Source organism: Schistocerca serialis, chromosome 1 (genome assembly GCF_023864345.2).
Source record: "Schistocerca serialis cubense isolate TAMUIC-IGC-003099 chromosome 1, iqSchSeri2.2, whole genome shotgun sequence".
In the NCBI taxonomy this organism is placed as follows: domain Eukaryota; kingdom Metazoa; phylum Arthropoda; class Insecta; order Orthoptera; family Acrididae; genus Schistocerca; species Schistocerca serialis.
In genome coordinates, this window is record NC_064638.1 from 1194040512 (window position 1) to 1194059540 (window position 19029).

General features: G+C 43.5%; 1 protein-coding gene across 1 annotated transcript in view; it reads left to right on the plus strand.

The window, feature by feature from the left end:
- Positions 1 to 19029, plus strand: part of LOC126456514 (glutamate receptor ionotropic, kainate 2) — a 1353954-nt gene that overhangs the window by 1195091 nt on the left and 139834 nt on the right. Inside the window, exon 10 of the mRNA XM_050092267.1 lies at positions 14228 to 14332. Coding sequence (XP_049948224.1) covers positions 14228 to 14332 — 105 coding nt within the window. The remainder of the gene's footprint in view (positions 1 to 14227; positions 14333 to 19029) is intronic.

Sequence of the window (19029 nt, forward strand, 5' to 3'; positions counted from 1 at the left end):
ACTGCTACATATTTTGTAGCAAAGACTACCTTTATTTAACATATCACCAGATTTAAATCGTATCAAACTGAAATATAGCATTTCTGTAATCTCAAACTCTGTTTTTTACATCTGATATTTGTTTATGAACACAAAGACGCGCTGAACACCCTGTCGTCTCACAAATATGGTTGGCTAGGTCGGCTGCACCGAGTAGCTGTCCATACAACTGCGGCCATTCGATTTATATCTAAACATCGACTCTCAACAATCGCCATAGCTCTTTAGAAAGAGAACAAGTAGCACATAAGCAGTTTCTATTATTTTCACAGACCGATTTTAAAAACATGTAATAAATCATTAAAATTCGGCAGATATCGAAAAATTAACATATCAGTATTTTGCGTTTATTGGATCTGAAAAACGTCCACTGAAGATTTGTAGCTGATTGTTTATCAATTTTTAACCTCAAAAGAGTCATTCATGCGGAACAAATTGATCGTTTTATATAGGATGTTACAGCGCATTAAGTAGAATTGTCTATTATATTGTATTTGCGAGACTCACTGTGTTCTTTTGACAGAAATAAATGTTTTGTTGATGTGAAAGCCAGCAGCATGACTTACTTTTATTTATTTATTTATTTATTTACTTGGAGCTAAACCAAATATTCCGGGACCGATAGCCGGGAAGAATCGCTGCAGCCGACACGTGGAAGAATTTCTGTGAGCAGCACTGCCGCTATTAATCGAAACTTCGAAATTAGCTGCTGATAGTTTTATTATATTTCGTACAATATGCAATATGCCTATCACCCCCCCCCCCTTCCACGAAAGGAGACCTTGCTATTGGTGGGGAGGCTCTTGTACCTCAGTGATACAGACAACCGTACCATAGTTGCAACCACAAGATAGGTTATATATTGAGAGACCAGACAAACATGTCGGTCGTCAAGGGGGCACCAGCCCTCTCAGTAGCTACAGAAACAAGAGTCTGGATGATTGCCCGATTTGGTCTGCTGGTATTGTGGACGAATGAAAGAAAGGGGAAACTACAGCCACAATTTTCCCCCAGGGCATGTAGCTCTACTGTATGGCGTCTTTTGGGTAAAATATTCCAGAGGTAAAATAGTCCCCCATTCAGAACTCCACGCGGGGACTACTCAGAAGAATGTCATCATCAGGAAAAGAAAACTGGTATTCTATGGATCCGAGGGTGGAATGATAGATCCCTTAATTGGGCCGGTAAGTTTAAAAATTTAAAAAGGGGAATGGATAGATCATAGTTAGATATAGTGGAAATTAGTGAAATTGGATGGCAGCAGGATCTGGATTTCCACTCAGGTGAATACAGGGTAATAAATACAAAACCAAATAGTGGTGATGCAAGAGTAGGTTTAATAGTGAATAAGAAAATAGGAATGTGGGAAACCTATTATGAACAGCACAGTGAACCAAGATAGACATGAAGCCCAAATCCACCACAGTAATGCAAGTTTATATGCCAACTAGTTCTGCAGATGATGAACAGATCTCAAGAAATGTATATGACATAAAAGAATTTGTTCAGATAGTTTAGAGACAAAATTTAAAAGTGATGGAGGACTGGAATTTGATTTACAAGGGTCCATTCCCAACCTCCTACAGCCGAGAAGAGAGAACTGGGTGGGATGTGGTGATGAGGTCCTAGTTATGCGACGGCACGGTAACTCAGCGTGTTCGGTCAAAGGGTTAGCTGCCGTCTGTTATATAAAAAAACTGAGCTAATGGATCAACGACGAACTGAAACGGGTGTCTTGCGACATCCGCCACAAACAGATGCAACGAACGAAAACGAAAGCCGGCACGGTAGCTCAGCGTGTTTGGTCAGAGGGTTACGTGTCCTCTGTAATAAAAAAAACTGAGTTAATCGATCATCAACGAACTTAAACGGATGTCTTAAGACGTCCGCCCCGAGCAGATGCAACGAACAAAAGCAAACAAAATAAGATTTTTTTAAAAAAAAAGTTATTCTGGAGAGCACCAAGGTGGCATCATTGACAATAACGCTTTCATTTGGCAGTAATACACGACTGTCTTCGAAGGGGGCCGCGCCATGACAGGGCCGGAGGAGTAGCGCTGAGGAGGAACTTTCTGAAGTTAGGGGGAGATGTTATGCCCTAGGATAGTAGCCCTGGCAGACACTAAAAATTCGCCCAAATTCTGCCTTGGCAGCTTACAGAAACCAAATCGCCTATGTCAATGACCAGTAAACAGCCAGCTAGGATGAAATGCTGATCAAGTTGTGACAGACACGGAAGCTATCGTAGAATGGGAAAATGACGAGCGCCCAGGTCTGCAAAGGAAGCATAATGACATCACGTAAGCTGAGAGATACCGTCATACAAGTGACAAAGCAGATTTTGTAAGAAAGGCTAGGGGAGCAGAAAAGAGCCTCTGAGAGATGAAGTTGCGAAAATCTGAAGTCACTAGGAGAGCTGACATCGAGGTAAAACCGGGACACATTGCCATCCCACCGCCACATAGCATATAGGAAGCGCCAGTACTCCACTCCTCTTAAGGAAACCTCTGATTGTTGAATGCTGACTGCTGACTGTCCAGTGCATAGTCTCATCCCCTGTGTCAATTGCCGCTGTCGAATGAGAGGAGAGGCTACGGAGTCGACCCTTGGCACTCATAGCTGTCTCCATTCATCTCTGGAACCATGAGTCAGGCTGGAAGGACGCTGCTGCCAGCCACACTGCCAGCTTCTGAAGCAACACTGACGGTGCTCAGAGGCCACCATCATCCTGCAGGTCTACTGGAGGCTTGACCTGCTTGACCTGAAATGTTGTCCATCATCTGTCTTTGAGAGGGGGAGCACTACCGCTGTTCAACCCATTTCTGATGCCGATACCGATGCTGCTGGCTCCTGTTTCTTAAACGGGGGCTGAGAGCCGACACTGCGAACCAATGAGTACTTGAGGTGGACGTGGGTCGAGATTCCTGAGTGTAAATGTTCGACACCCATGACAGCACTTTGGAGCTCCATGTGCAGAGCTTGAAACCACAGGATTCTGCGTCTGATGGCAGTCTGCGATGTAGCAGCCGCTACCCGACACTTCGCTCTGCTGACGACACTGCAAGACAAGCGCCAGACCGTCTTCCATGGCTCCTTTTACTTTGGTAAACCCGTTTTTACTAAATATGATGTGCTCCCACTATCACTATTATTTACTGATCTCTTTACAAGATGATAATTTTACATCTGGCATTTCATGGGGAGCCAATATTTTTCTTAATTTACGGCCGATTTCGAGCTTGATGGCCTGTAATATATGTTAATGACATAACCTCAGTCACTTGAAAGTGGTATACAAGTCTGAAACCTGGGTCGTAATTAAATAAACAACAATACAGTCAATGGAGGAGCGTTCATTTAAAAAAAATATCACTCACCGCACCACATTTTTACAAACATCTTAGCTGGTGACCCAACATTGGAGCTGCATACAAGGCTGGCAGCTGATGTCCTAGCTGTGTGGGTGTGGCACCAGGCATAGATATCTCTACCACTGGCAACCACTTGCTGGCATCAGATACAGGTGTCCAGTTCCAGACTCCTACTTTCGTCAGGAGAGAGCCGGGCAGGATGTGGTGTGAGGTCGTTGTTACACTTGACAGTGCCAAGGAAATGTCACTGACAACAACACATTTATTGGGCAGTAACACACGACGGTCTTTCTAAGTGCCATACCATGGCAGGGCTGACGGAGTAGCGCATCATTAGTGGCAGAACGCAGGCTTGTACTCATCTTGCAGTATCACCAGCAAAGCAAAATCACAAGTGGCGGCTGCTACGTCATGCACAGCCACCGACTGCGGAATCTGGCGGCCTTCATATCGATCTCCAAAGTGCTCTCATGAATGTCCAAGATTTGCACCCTGGGGTCTCCCCCAGATCCACCAGAAGTACTCGTTGGCTCGCAGGGGTCGGCTCGCAGCCTTCATTTAGGAAACAGCTCTCCTGGTGACTTCAGACTTTCACAACTCTGTCTTTCAGATGCTCTTTTCTGCTATCTCGGCAGCTGAATACTTATTGTTGCGTTGTCCCTAGCGTTTCCTATGAAACTCTGTTTTTTTCACTAGAATGACTGTATCTCTTAGCTTCCGTGATGTCATTATACTTCGCTTGTGCCCTGGGTGCTCGCCTTTGCCGGCCGCTGTGGTCGAGCGGTTCTAGGTGCTTCAATCCGGAACCACGTGGCTGCTACGGTAGCAGGTTCGAATCCTGCCTCGGGCATGGATCTGTGTGATGTCCTTAGGTTATTTAGGTTTACGTAGTTCTAAGCCTAGGGGACTGACGACCTCAGATGTTAACTCCCATAGTGCTTAGAGCCATTTGATTTTGCTCGCCATTTTCCCATGCTGCGACAGCTTCCATGTTTGCAACAACTCGGCTGGCATTTCTCTCTAACTGGCAGTCTACTGGTCACTGACACAAATGGTTCGGTTTCTGCTAAGGTAGAACTTGGACGAATTTTTAATGTCCATCGGGGATTCCATCCTGAGGCGTAAGAGATAGAAGGAAAAGAAGGAGAAGGAAAATTACGGGTAAATATCGACTGGGGAAAAGGAATTAAAGAAGAAGACACCCTGTAAAATTTTGCGCAGAGTATAATCCAAGCACAGCTAACACTTGCTTTAAGAATCATGAATGGAGGAGACCTGGAGACGTTGGAAGGCTTCAGATTAATTATATAATGGTAAGACAGAGATTTTGGGACCAAAGTTTTAATTGTAAGACATTTCCACGGACATATGTGGAATCTGATCATAATTTATTGGTTATTAACTGCACATTAAAACTAAAGAATTGAACAAAGATAGAAAATTAAGGAGTTGGACCTGGTTTGGTTGATGGAACCAAACGTTGGTGAGAGTTTCGGAGGGAAAATAAGGCAAAGATTGAAATAAACATGTGCAAGGAGACAATAAAAGACAAATGGGTAGTATTGAGACAAGAAGTAGTGAAGCCAGCAGAGGATCAATAAGTAAAAAGACGAGGACTAATAGAAATCCTTCAATAACACAAGAGATATTGAAATTAATCAGTCAAAGGAGAAAATATAAAGATGCAGTAAATGAAGCAGGCAAAAGGGAATACAAACGTCTAAAAATTGAAATTGACAGGAAGTGCCAAATGGCTAAGCAGGAATCGCTAGAGGACAAATGTCAGGATTTAGAATCATATTTCACTAGGGGTACGATAGATTCCGCCTACAGAAACATTAAAGAGGCCTATGGAGAAAAGAGAAGCAGCTGTATGAATTTCAAGAGTTCCAATCGAAAACCAATACTAAGCAAAGAAGGGAAAGCTGACAGGTAGAAGGAGTATATAGAGGTCTATACAAGGAAGATGTACGCATGGGCAATATTATCGCATTGGAAGAAGACTTTGACAAAGATGAGATAAGACATATGGTACTGCGGGAAGAATTTGACAGAGCACTATAAGACCTAAGCTGGAATGAGGCCCCTGTTGTAGACGACATCCTGTCAGAACTACTGACAGCCTTAGGTGAATCAGCCATTACAGAACTCTCCCATCTGGTGTAAAAGACACACGGGACAGAAAAACTGGCAAAGCTGGCTTTGGGGAAGACCAGTTTGGATTCTGGAGAAACATACGCACACGCGAGGTAGCGCTGACCTTACGACTTACCTTGGAAGGTAGCGTTTTCGTACTTAGAGAAGGCTTTTAACAAAGTTGACTGGAAAATTCTTTGAAATTCTGAAACTAGGTGGGGGTAAAATACAGGGAGCAAAAGAATATTTACAATTTGTGCAGAAACCAGGCGGCAGTTATAAAAGTTATCGGGCATAAGAGTTATCGGGCGTGAAAGGAAACAGCGTTTGAGAAGGGAATGAGACAGAAGTTGTAGCCTATCCGTAGTGTTACTCAATCTATACACTGAGCAAGCAGTACAGGAAACCAAAGAAAAACTTGGAGTTGGAATTAAAGCGCAGGGAGAAGAAATAAAAACTTTGCTGTTTGCCGATGACATTGAAATTTTTTCAGAGACTGAGAAAGAATTGGTAGAGCAGTTGAACGAAATGGACGGTGTCTTGGAAGGAGAACATAAGATGAACATCAACAAAAGCAAAACGAGCATAATGGAATAGAGTCGAATTAAATCAGGTGATTCTGAGGGAATTAGATTAGGAAAGAAGATTTTAAAAGTAGTAGATGAGTTTTGCTATTTGCGCAGCGCAATAGCTGATGATGATCGAAGTGGAGACGATATAAAAAGGTAGGCTAGCAATCACAAGAAAACCGTTTCAGAAAAAGAGAAATTTGTTACTACAGAATATAGATTTAAGTGTCATGGAGTACGTTCTGAAAGTGTTTGTATGGCATGTAGCCATGTACGGAAGCGAAACATGGACGATAAACAGTTTAGACGAGAAGAGGATAGAAGCTTTTGAAATGTGGTGCTCAGAAGAATGCGAAGATTAGATGGGTACATCAAGTGACTAATGAGGTGGCACTGAACAGAAATTAGTGGCACAACCTGACTGGCCAGGACACATTTCGAGACATCAAGGGAGCACCAGTTTAGTAATGGATGACCATGTGGATGGGGGCGGGGAGGGGGGAATCGTTGAGGGAGGCCAGAGATGAATACAGTAAACAGATTCAGACGGATATTGGGTTGCAGCAGTTATTTAGAAGACAACGGCCTTCCCGTAAGATCACCGAATTTCAGCACTGTCGGGCTTGGGTAGCACCTCGATAGGTCACCGTCAGAATCTTCCAAGCACTGTTGGCAAACGGGATACATTCAGCCCTTTTGAGACCAGTTGAACAACTACTTCACTGAGAAGTAGTGGCTCCGATCCCGAAAACCGACACTGGTCGGTAGAGACGTGTGCTGACCATATATCCCCCATATCTGCATCCAGTGACGCTTATCGGCTGAGGATGACACGACGGCTGGTCTGTACCATTGGGACTTCCGATGGCTGTTCAGATGGAGTCAGTCAGTCAGTTATTCAGAGACGTAGAGGCCTGCACATGATGGAGAAGCGTGGAGAGCTGCATCAAACCAGTCTTCGGAGTGAAGACAACAACATGCCTACTTCGGCGATATTGCCATTGTCAAGTACACCTGCGAATATCACAGATTTGTATATGGAGTTAATTGTGCACGTGTCCTTACTTCTAACAAGGCGAGACGTATATAAATGTGCATCACTGATGAAGCCTTTTGTCTATTGTCGCTGTTTTTGTGATGATAAGATAAAGTCAGTTAGTAATTGCACAACTATCTGACATTTCTCAATGATGCTGTATGTTCACAAAGTGGTTATAGCTAGTCGGTTAGTGGTATTGTTTGAGTTAGAGTAATGCAGCTGTTTTTTGCCTAATATTTGATTGTTTATTTTTTTCCATTGTCATGTTCTAGAATGCTAATAAAATTTTCAGCGACGAATGACAGAAACATTCATCAGTGACGCCATATGTACGTCTTGCGAAGCTAGACGTAAGTACATACGGACAGTTAACCCCATACACAAATAACACAAATATAAACGAAATTTACCAACTGTAATATTCACAGGTCTAGTTGACAATGGCATTACTGCCGAAATAGGCCTATTGAAAGAAGTATAATAAAACAATTGGCAGCTAACTTGGAAAATTCAACTTAAAATGATATATTATGACGTATTTCACGCTGTGAGTCCTGCTATACAAAAATATTGCCAATAACTTACTATTTGGTAATAATTAGGAGCAGCCACGCAGTCATGCACAGTGACAATTACTGAACTATATGAAAAGAACGTAAATTAGTTACAAACTACGCCGTACACACACTTTATTCGACATAGAAACATCACTACAGATAATCAAAATATCCACTGGTGTGCTGCCGGTCTATAGTGTCCAACGGGCACAATATTTCGGCGATCATACATGTCGCCATCATCAGGTGAACTGACGGACTGAGCTCCTGTGAACGTACCGGCACGGAGATCCGTACGCTATGGCTGCTCAGAGGGAACCGGGTTCGGTCGCGGCGGCGGCCGATTCAAATACCCTCCGCCCGCGGCGCGCTCCCTCCGCCGTCCGCGCCCTGCGCCACGGTCGCGCGATGGAACAGATTGCGACGGCGTCTGAGATGACGTCGGTGTGGTCGCTCTGTCCGCCGTGGTCGTCACAACTATACGTTTGCTCGATTTACTCTTGATTAACCCAATCGCTGGTTCCCAAGCCTTGCTAAGATTATAGCCACAGTCACGGTTTATGAGGTCGTCATTGGTGCGAATTTCGATGGCCTCTCTAACAACGCTGTCCCAGTATCTCGACGTCTGTACCAGAATCCTCGTGCGGTCAAACTCCACGGCGTGATTTTCCGACATACAGATATTCGAATTTAGGTTGTGACGTTCGATATGCCTGCCATCATTGGCGATGATGTGGCGCAGGCGAACAGCGAAATTCTGCACGAACCGCTGAAGCGTCGGAAAGTCGATGCTGTCGATGGCTTCCTGAATGGCTGTTTTCAGCTCAGCAATGCTTCTGAGGTTATTGCTGTACACCTTGTATTTAATATAGCCCCACAAAAAGGAGTCGCATGTGTTCAGAACCGCAGAATATGGCGACCAATCGAGGCCCATGCCAGTTGCCTCTGGGTACGCCTGAGCTAGAATTCCGACCCCAAAGTGCTTCTCTAGGACATCAAACACTCGTCTGCATCGATGGGGTCGAACTCCGTCTTGCATGAACCATATCTTCTCGAAATCAGCGTGGGTAATGGGGATGAAGTCATCTTCCAAAGCCTTCACGTACCGTTTGGTAGTCACCGTGCCATCAAGGAATATCACACCGATTACACTGTACACCACACAGTTACCGTTGAGGGTGAAGAGACTTCTCGATCGCGAAATGTGGATTCTCAGTCCCCCTAAATGCACCAATTTTGCTTATTGATGACCCGATCGAAATGGAGGCGGGCTTCATCGTTAAACCAAACCATATTCACATCAAAGTGCAGTTCGTGAATTCTGTGGGCAATAGTGTTGGCCAAACACAACCGCTGTTCCACGGCCCTGGAGCTTAACGGCTGATGGGTTTAAAATTTGTATGGGAAGAGATGCAGGTCTTCAAAAACAATTTGTCGCTGTGTCTTCCGTTTGATTCCCACCTGCTGTCCAGCTCGTCTGATCGATTTCCTGGGGCTGGTTTGAAACACAGTGCGTGTTTTCTCAGTGTTTTCAGGTGTTTTCACCCTTTTTGGGCTACCGACATTGCCAACACTGCCATCACTAACACTACCCACGCTCTCAAACTTACGAATCAAATTCTTGATTGTTAGCATACTTGGACCGGTTGCCTTCCGCTTGAACTCAGTCGCAAACTTCCTTTGAGCCGCAGCTGGGCTGTTATTGTTGGCATAGTAGGTCTTCTCAAGCGCTGTACGCTCAGGCACGCTGCACCGTGACATTTTCACGTGCATATGTCCGACAACAACAAGGCGCGTGCGCATGCGTGTAGATACTAATTACCATTTCGCCCAGCGGCCAACCGTGCAATTTGAATGTCTTGACGCAAACCGTTCAGAAGTTATGTCTATTTATTATAGTTCAATAATTGTCATTCTGTATTAAGGTACCATGAGGTGCGTTACACTGCAACACTAACGCTCGTGGAAACAGATTATTTCATGATTGTTACACAATTCGCCTTGATTTGCTTTTATAGGAAAATACAAAGCACTTCAGTTACTGATATTAGCCGGCCGGAGTGGCCGAGCGGTTCTAGGCGCTACAGTCTGGAACCGCGCGACCGCTACGGTCGCAGGTTCGAATCCTGCCTCGGGCATGGATGTGTGTGATGTCCTTAGGTTAGTTAGGTTTAAGTAGTTCTAAGTTCTAGGGGACTGATGACCTCAGCAGTGAAGCCCCATAGTGCTCAGAGCCATTTGAACCATTTTTTATTGATATTAGGTACTACTGTGAGACATCTGCTGTAGGCCCTTATGTACTGGAGATCGGCACCTCTCGCGATTGGTTTTTTCTCTGGATTATCTCCGCGCTTCTTTTGTCAGCAGACCTGTCACCTTTTGTTTACTCGCTTCTATCATAAGTTTGATATGGATACGACAACTACTGCCTTCTTTAAGATTATTAAGTTATGACAGCACTCTAGACATATCGACAAAAAAAATTACATATTCTGAAAAGAAAGCAAACTCGTCAGAGATTGACTATTACTCGATCTGTCACAGCGATCAGAGATTTCTCAGCTGAGACACTTCTCTCCGAACTTATACACTACGCGGCTTGTTTAGAGGACACGCTGTCAATTGTTATTCTTCAGTGGTGGATTGCACCGCGTCCAACATTGTCGAAAGGAAACTTTCTGAATCCTTGTGTACTCTAAGCATGAATGATGTGGTCCCTCCTACTAACGCAGTTATTATGACAGTGAACTTATCGTCCATTGATTCAGAGCCCTTCTGAGGAAACGTGGAGTCTGGCCTAGAGTCTGTGAACGATTTGGAAGCTCAGTGGACAGCAGCCCCTCTTTGTCCACTGTTAATGAGCACGTCTGGCTTCGGTGACTATCTCGAAGGTGACATCTAGGCGACGGTTTCGCCGTAGTCGCGCCCACTTACGAGGAAACGAAGACAATTCTTCGGGAACGGTACGGAGACAGTAATAGAATCAATCCGGTGCACCTAGATCACCTGTAACTGATTGCGCCTGTTCAGTTATTATCTCAGGGAAAATCTCAATTTAACGTTCATAGAATGTAAACGAAGAATAAAGGCATTCAAATCGTTGTGAGAGGACGTCAGTGTCTGTGGCAGAGTCTTAGTTCCGATGATATTGTATGCCTTCCCAGAAGAAGCTGTCGTCCCTGAACAGACCGCATAAAAGAACGTAACTTGACCGAAGGACGCGTTTTAAAGTTAATGGAGCTAGAAGAAGAAGTAGACGGAACGCTCAGAGCATCCGCGAGGAAGTGCAACCAGATTCAAACACGCTATCCTCGGCTTCGCTTCTCAATATACAGTCTATACCAACTCTCCATAAACACAATAATAAGCGTACGCCAGAACCACATTGCGTGTTCTGTACACAACGCAGTCTTTGGCCCCAGGACTGCCCAGCCGAACCAGAGGCACAGTAGCGTCTGAGATACCGAAGTCGTGTAAATGTTGTTTCCTTTGCCTCAGGCAAGGCCAATCTCTTAAAAATCGCATGACGAAAGCCCAGCCTTTCTGATTGTTCTGCAAAGGCAACTGCCACCGGCCTTTTTGTCACCACAAGACATCTGCATCTGAAGTGCAGACGAGTTCCAGTTCATTGGGACTCCCCAGCTTCACGTACCTGCAGAGAGCATGCTTTTATGTTCCAGGACTCACAGTCGAGGGAAAATATTCGTTGTATTGTGGATGCTAGCAGCCAGTCTACCCATCATTGCTACTCTGGTGAATTTGGTACCCGACTTTCGTGAAATAAATAAATAAATATATATATATTTATATATTTATATATTTAAGAGTACTTGATACTTTTTCTATAGTCCTAGAGTTCTCTATTAAAAATTTTACTAGTTCTGTAGAATTTTGCGAAAAAAACTATGATGTCAACTTCGAATCGCAAAATTGCTGTTAAATTGGCAATCGATTTTCTAGAAATATGGTTTTTTTCAGAGTTCTTTATACATATGCCGTATTTCTAGAGTTCTCTGTGCAATTACGGAATAGTTTTGTAGAACTACGAGAAAAAAAAAATGATCACATTTTCGAATAGCCGACTAGCTATGAAGTTGGCACCTGACTTTCGAGAAATATACATTTTTCTCAGAGTTCTCGGTAGGAACTTTATAGTTATAGAGCCTTCTGTACGAAATTTTAATAGTTTTGCAAAATTTAGCGATAAAACAATAGTAATCGCAAGCCTCCCCACCACCGGCAAAGTCATCAAAGTCATGGCGGGTGTACTGTGTTACACAAATATTCCCGCTCCCAGCGATGATGGTACGTAGATTGATACAATTATCCAGTCGTTTCCTTTGGAAAAATCATACTCTTCGACTCCGTTATGAAGTGTTATCAGGGCACCGTCCTCTTGGAGGGTTGGGACTTCCCAATATCAAAGTGAAGGCTCCAGTAATGTTCATTCGGCGCACTGTTTTAACATGTACTCGAGCTACTCATTCCTTTACATCTCGCTTATTTACATCTACATTTACATCCATACTCCGCAAGCCACCTGATGGTGTGTGGTGGAGGGTACCTTGAGTACCTCTATCGCTTCTCCCTTCTATTCCAGTCTCGTATTGTTCGTGGAAAGAAGGATTGTCGGTATGCCTCTGTGTGGGCTCTAATCTCTCTGATTTTATCCTCATGGTCTCTTCGCGAGATATACGTAGGAGGGAGCAATATACTGCTTGACTCCTCGGTGAAGGTACGTTCTCGAAACTTCAACAAAAGCCCGTACCGAACTACTGAGCGTCTCTCCTGCAGAGTCTTCCACTGGAGTTTATCTATCATCTCCGGAACGATTTCTTTGACTGACCAGGCTAACTACCCATGCCGATGTTGGCCGGATCAACTCTAAATTGCGGCATTTACGTGATTTTTATATTGTAATAAGTTTTCTGTGACCGGCATTTTATTAGTGACACATCTGATCACCAGATCTTTGTTTACTCGTTGGGAATTATTCATCCCTCTGCACGGTTGAAATGGTCGCGCCATTCACATCTGATCCCGACCAACGAACGCCTCCGTCTCACTGGTCTTTGCGACACGTGTCATTGAGTTGATACATTAACACGCAGGCTTGTCTCCTGCGCATGAGAACATTGACACTGGATTTCCTTGCCCAATCATCAAAAGCTGTTTTCTCGGTTGAACTTCTTCTGTGTACGAACTTTTCCATTTCCACCGGACGAAGATTAATTCGATCGTATGGCTCCTCGGACACTACGCGCAGTACTTATTTCGTGTGACAACGATCCCCACCTCCGTGTTTTTCGCCAATGTATGGTGAATACCCACTGGAAGTAGCAGAGGCTTCCATGTTATCGTGCTTTATTTGCAAACATGTTGCCTTGGGATTCGACCGCTGCCCACCTTATCTCCATCCTACATTGCTGTAATGTAATATAAAAACAAAGAAAGAAAAAAAAGGAGAGAAAGAGTGTCCTTGTTTTATAATCGACGTGTTGTTACATTTCCCGAACAAACTTTCTCTTGATTTGTAACATAACAAAAAGAAGTGGTACAGTGTTATAAAAGGGAAAAAAGTGGTAGCATCTTTGACTCATGAATAAAACCCAATGACTACTGGGTTCGAGCATAGCGATGTCTTAAAGTTGTGGGAAAAAAATGTGGAGTGGTTAGCGTGACAGGCTTCGGTACGGAAGGACCCAGGTTTGATTCACCGAATCTTCTCAGACTTTTTCCGAGGTAGGAATATCTCGTAGGGCCCCGTTCACCCCTTGTGAGGCCAAATGAGGAACTGCTTGAATAAAGAAGCAGTGGCATCACCTGCAATAACGGCTGCAGGGACCAGCGGCATGCAGATCGCTTGGTCCGCGATCATAGTTCGCTCCTCGTACTGCGTTGCAGAAGCAGTCGGACGGTCGGAAAAGCAGTCACCCTAATGCGTGAGTGGTGTTGAAATCATATTTGATACATAATCACAGGTACAACACACTGCAGTAACATGCAAATCAGATAATTTTTCAACATATTTGTATGTTATTGTGCACTCTGAAGTTAGTTAATTACATATTCCATTGACCATTTTAACGGGTCTTGTATATAAATGATGTGGAACGAGTCATTTTACAAGATATGTATACGTTATTGGTGTTAATGTTAATGAACTTTTTTTTAAAGTTACTTTCTCAATGGATCTCCCTTCAGTTTGAGCACCGAGTAAGAAGGCATTATGGTGAAGTCGCACACTTCCCATTCGGGGGCAGCGGTGTTCAAACTCTGGACCGCCCATACAGATTTTAACTTTCCCCTGGATTCGCTAAAGAACATAAAGCGAACGCAACGATGTTACATTTCCAAAGAACACGGCTACTTATCTGTCCCATCGTACGAATCCGAACATAAGTTCCTTTCTAACGACTTCATCGTCTCCGGGAGGAGGAATGGGATGTGCTACATTATTTTCATCGTGGCAGCAACAACGAGTGCTACACGTCTTTTAATGATCTTTGTTCACAGCGCGCTGACTTGGCCGTAGCATCCATGACCATCAACTACGCCAGGGAGAGCGTCATCGACTTCACGAAGCCATTCATGAACCTCGGCATCGGCATCCTGTTCAAGGTAAACATCTTTTCCAGGCGCATTGCCATTGCCGCGCTGCACGCAGCGAGTTAAAGCCCGGCGGCTCTTGAATGTACTCTCCGTATTTGGCTGAATATTTGAAAAGCTTTAAACATCCGTTACCTAATGAAGGTATGCTAGTAAGCATCCAGCTTTGCAAGTATAAGTACATGTATAACAGGGAAACATTTTCTCAGTGTTTATGCCTCATTCAATATCTTACCTGCTTATATCTACGGTGCTAAGAGAAAATCACCATTTGTAAGAATTCAAAATCATTTATTGTTTTGTTGTGTCTGTAAAGAGATAATTTTACTTCACACCATGCACCGGGATAATTGCTCTACAATGATATGCAACAGATGAGTAACATTTATTTCCGAAACTTAATGTTCTCATCATACTGTGTCTTTATCAAGAGGCAGATTTGTGTTTCTTCATCAATTCCTTGTCTACCTCTATGAATATCGCAAACAGTCACATTTCTGTCCTTTCAATGTTCCTTAATGTGATCGCACAAATCTGGTCTTAGGTACCGAAATATGGAAATTTTTTCCACATAAAAAGAGAAACGTATGAGAATGCTACCCTTTTTTTTCTTTTTACAAAAATACACAGAGATAAGAGACGCGAAACTAAAATATTTTTCTGAAATACACATTTGTCTCGACAAGCTCGAAGATGAGTGGACTACCAGCTTGAAGTCTGCACCTCCAACGCCGTTCCCTCCTTTTGCTTAAACAGTATTAAATATAGTGAACAGTTGCTACGACAGAATCTTTAGATTTGGGTTCCTGGATGACAATTGCAAGTATTTCTGCTGTAAATTACTGTCTTCTGCTAATAATAACGATAGTTTCATGTTCCTTATGAGCGCTATTAGCGTTAGGTGTGCTGTGATTATGTAAACTCGATAATCAGCCGCCTCTCTCACTGGAACTGTACGGTAGATACACGCGTATTCGTTTAATGTTGTCCTAACATTTAGCTACAAGTCTGCCCAATTTGACATTGGCACATTCTAAATAAAGATACATAATTACATCTAACTGTAAACGTTGATTATCATTCCTGCATTTACTTCAGCAGCCAAGTAGAAACACTGCCTAAGTACGCCCTAAATTTTCCATTCTCTCTAGCGGAACTGAAAACGTTCTACCTGTTCCTGTTCATTTTAGGTGAACTTAAGAAATCGAATAATTCTCTTCAACTCTGAATGCTTACATCCGCATCGAGGAAACCTCAAAGGTGTCACCCCATATCTCTTCTTCTACATTTTCGAACCTCATCACAATTTTGGGACTATTCATGTTTCACTATCATTGAACACTTACACTTCACATTTGGCAGAGCTTTCCAAAAATCGTACAGCTTTTTAAAAATTTTTTAGTGTGTGTGACCTGTGGAAAAATATTCTTCAAGTGCCTTATTATTGACAGGTCCCAAACCAAGAACATGAGTTCAAAAAGTACCTTCTTCCACTCAGATTATAGTGACTATTGAAGTGTAATAAGGATATTTTTGAGAACCTCCTTTGCACATACATTAAAATTTTATAATTGGTCATCTTCCTAGTGCACACACCTCATCAAGTGCTACTATTTACTTAACTCATTGTTAGCGTGTTAGTTCGTCGCATCAGGTGAGTCCGTTTTATAATGACGAACTTTCGGAGGTTGAGTAAGCTTGTTTGATGGTTGTTTTGCTGCCAGGAACCATTGGTCCCGCACGTCACACACTAATTAGTCTGTTGTCCCAATAAGCTTGGTCATTATAATTGCAGTGATAACACCTACACACAACTGCAAGTGCTTAGAATGAGGAGCATGAATCGTATTTCGAAAAGAAAGCAAAACAGTCTACGCGACCAATATTTCTCTCTGATCTACATCTACATGGATACTCTGCAAATATTTTCGCATTTGGAGGAGAAAGCTGGTGAGTGGAATTTCGTGAGAAGATTCCGTCGCAGCGAAAAACGCCTTTCTTTTAATGATGTCCAGCCCAAATCCTGTACCATTTCTGTGACACTCTCTTCCATATTTCGCGATAATACAAAACGTGCTGCCTTTCGTTGAACTTTTTCCATGTATTCCGTCAGTCCCATCTGACGCGGATCCCACACCACACAGCAATACTCCAAGAGGGCGGACAAGTATGGTGCAAGCAATCTCTTCAGTAGACCTGCTGCACTTTCTAAGTGTTCTGCCACTGAATCGCAGTGTTTTGTTAGCTTTCCCCACAAAGTTATCTATGTGATTGTTCCAATTTAAATTATTCGTAATTGTAATCGCTAACTATTTAGCTGAATTTACAGTCTTTACTGGCGTGTGTACGCGGCTCGTGGTCTTGCGGTCGCGTTCTCGCTTCCCGCGCGTGGGGTCCTGGGTTCGATTCCCGGCGGGGTCAGGGATTTTCTTTACCTCGAGATGATTGGGTGTTGTGAGTCTTTCATCATCATTTCATACTCATTAACTCGCAAGTCGCCGTAGTGGCCTTGAAGAATTTGTGGAGCGGCAGCCGAGCCGAGTCTCCTGGCCACCAATGCCATACGCTCATTATTACTGTCGTGTGACTTATCGTACAACAGAAATTTAGCGCATTTCTTTTAGTGCTCATGTGTACGACTTTCTTCAGAGTCAATTATGACTTTTCGCACCATACATGTACCTTGCATAAATCGTTTTGCAGTTGATTTGATCATCTCATGGCTTTACAAGACGGTAAATGACAGCATCATCTGTAAACAATCTAAGAGGGCTGCTCAGATTGTTTCCTAGGCCAGATATTACTTCTGTTTTACTCGATGACTTTCCGTCAGTTACAACAAACTGTGACGTTTCTTACAGGAAATCGCGAATCCAGCTGCACAACTGAGCCGATACTCAATAGGCACGCAGTTTGACCAGGAGTGGCTTGTGAGGAGAAGTGTCAAAAGGTCCTGGAGATCGAAAAATATGAATCAACTTGATATCTCCTGTAGGCCGCACTCATTACTTCATGAGAATAAAGAGCAAGTTGTGTTTCACGAGAACGATATTTCCTGAATCCGTGCTATTTGTCAATAAATCGTTGGCTTTCAGGTAATTCATAATGTTTAAACATAGTATATGTTCCAAAATTCTACTGAAAGTCGACGTCAGTGTAATTTAGCAGATTACTCCTATTTCCTTTCTTTGGTATTGGTGTGACTTGTGTAACTTTCCAGTCCTTAGGTACAGATATTTCGACGAGCAAGCATTGGTATATGGTTGCTAGGTACGGAGCTATCGTATCAGCATGCTCTGAAAGGAACCCGACTGATATACAACTCTGTTGTACGGCCTACCACTAGAGTTAATCTGCCTATAGTTGTCCCTTAAATCGATTGATGACGGAGCTTCAACTCTATAAAATGGATGGAGCAATTCATCCAGGCTTTAAGGTCTCTCCAATTTAGAACAGATAATCATATTGATCTCTCTCCAGTCCACGACAAGTCTCACCGAAGCCTCATCGATTGGTCCTTTTTTGGTACGATCAACACAGGTGCGTTGTACGAGTTTGCACGGTGTTCAATGACGCGCTGCTTGAGCATTTTGGCAATTTCAGTCTATACTTATGCGTCTATGGTATTGGGTAAGGCTTAATAAAGAATCTTTTGTGCTCAGAAACTTGAAAATCGTAGATGAAGCGTCTCTTTGTGCCTGGTGCGTCAGAGAATACTCATCAAAATTTGCATAACATATCACGTAATCTCGATCGGTCGACTTTCGTCGCTATCCCTGAACTGACAGCACCTTCCCCCCTTAACCTCAGTCAAAACTCCATCTCCCCCATGTTCAGAAAAGAACTCAGTCTATCACCACCATCGATAGGGACATCCAGTTCCGGGTTCAACTCAGTCTAAGTAAGAAGTCGAAAGCAGCTCACTTACGGTTCCTTTCTCAGGATCCAATCTCAAAAATTCAGTTCGATAGTTTCCCTTAATACTCAGGATCATGGCAAATCCATCTGAATCTACCACAATACACTGGGTACCAATGAAATCAGTCCCGAAAATAACTTCGACACTCACCGCAGAGACAATTAAAAAATTCACTTCCAAGTATCTGACATTTAAATGAGATCCGATATTGCAGTTCGACTTTCATGCGCCGGCCGCTGTGACCGAGCGGTTCTAAGCGCTTCAGTCCGGAACCGCGCTGCTGCTACGGTCGCACGTTCGAATCCTGCCTCGGGCATGGATGTATGTGATGTCCTTAGGTTAGTTAGGTTTAAGTAGTTCTAAGTCTAGGGCACTGAAGACCTCAGATGTTGAGTCCCACAGTGCTTAGAGCCATTTTGGCATCCATGCTTTTGCCACACATTGCAGTCCTCTCACAGGCAGAACCGGGCTCCTCCACCTTCTGCTTCATAAATGCTGCTTATCCGATCACGGAAAACGGACTGCCAGTATCAAAAACACACAAAATTGTTATCTTGCCGATATCGATTACAACAACAGATGGTGGACACTTTATCGTTGATGGGCACCCGACCAGTCTAGCGAATACCACACGTTCGTACCGGCATTTGCGACTCAGAAACTTCTTCCTCATCTTAGACTGGTCACAGTTGTGATGGGGATCTATTCTCAGGTTGATTACTCTGAGGACTGGCCAACCTAACCCCAATATCTCCAGGAATAGCTGCACGATTCATCCTGCTCATCTCAT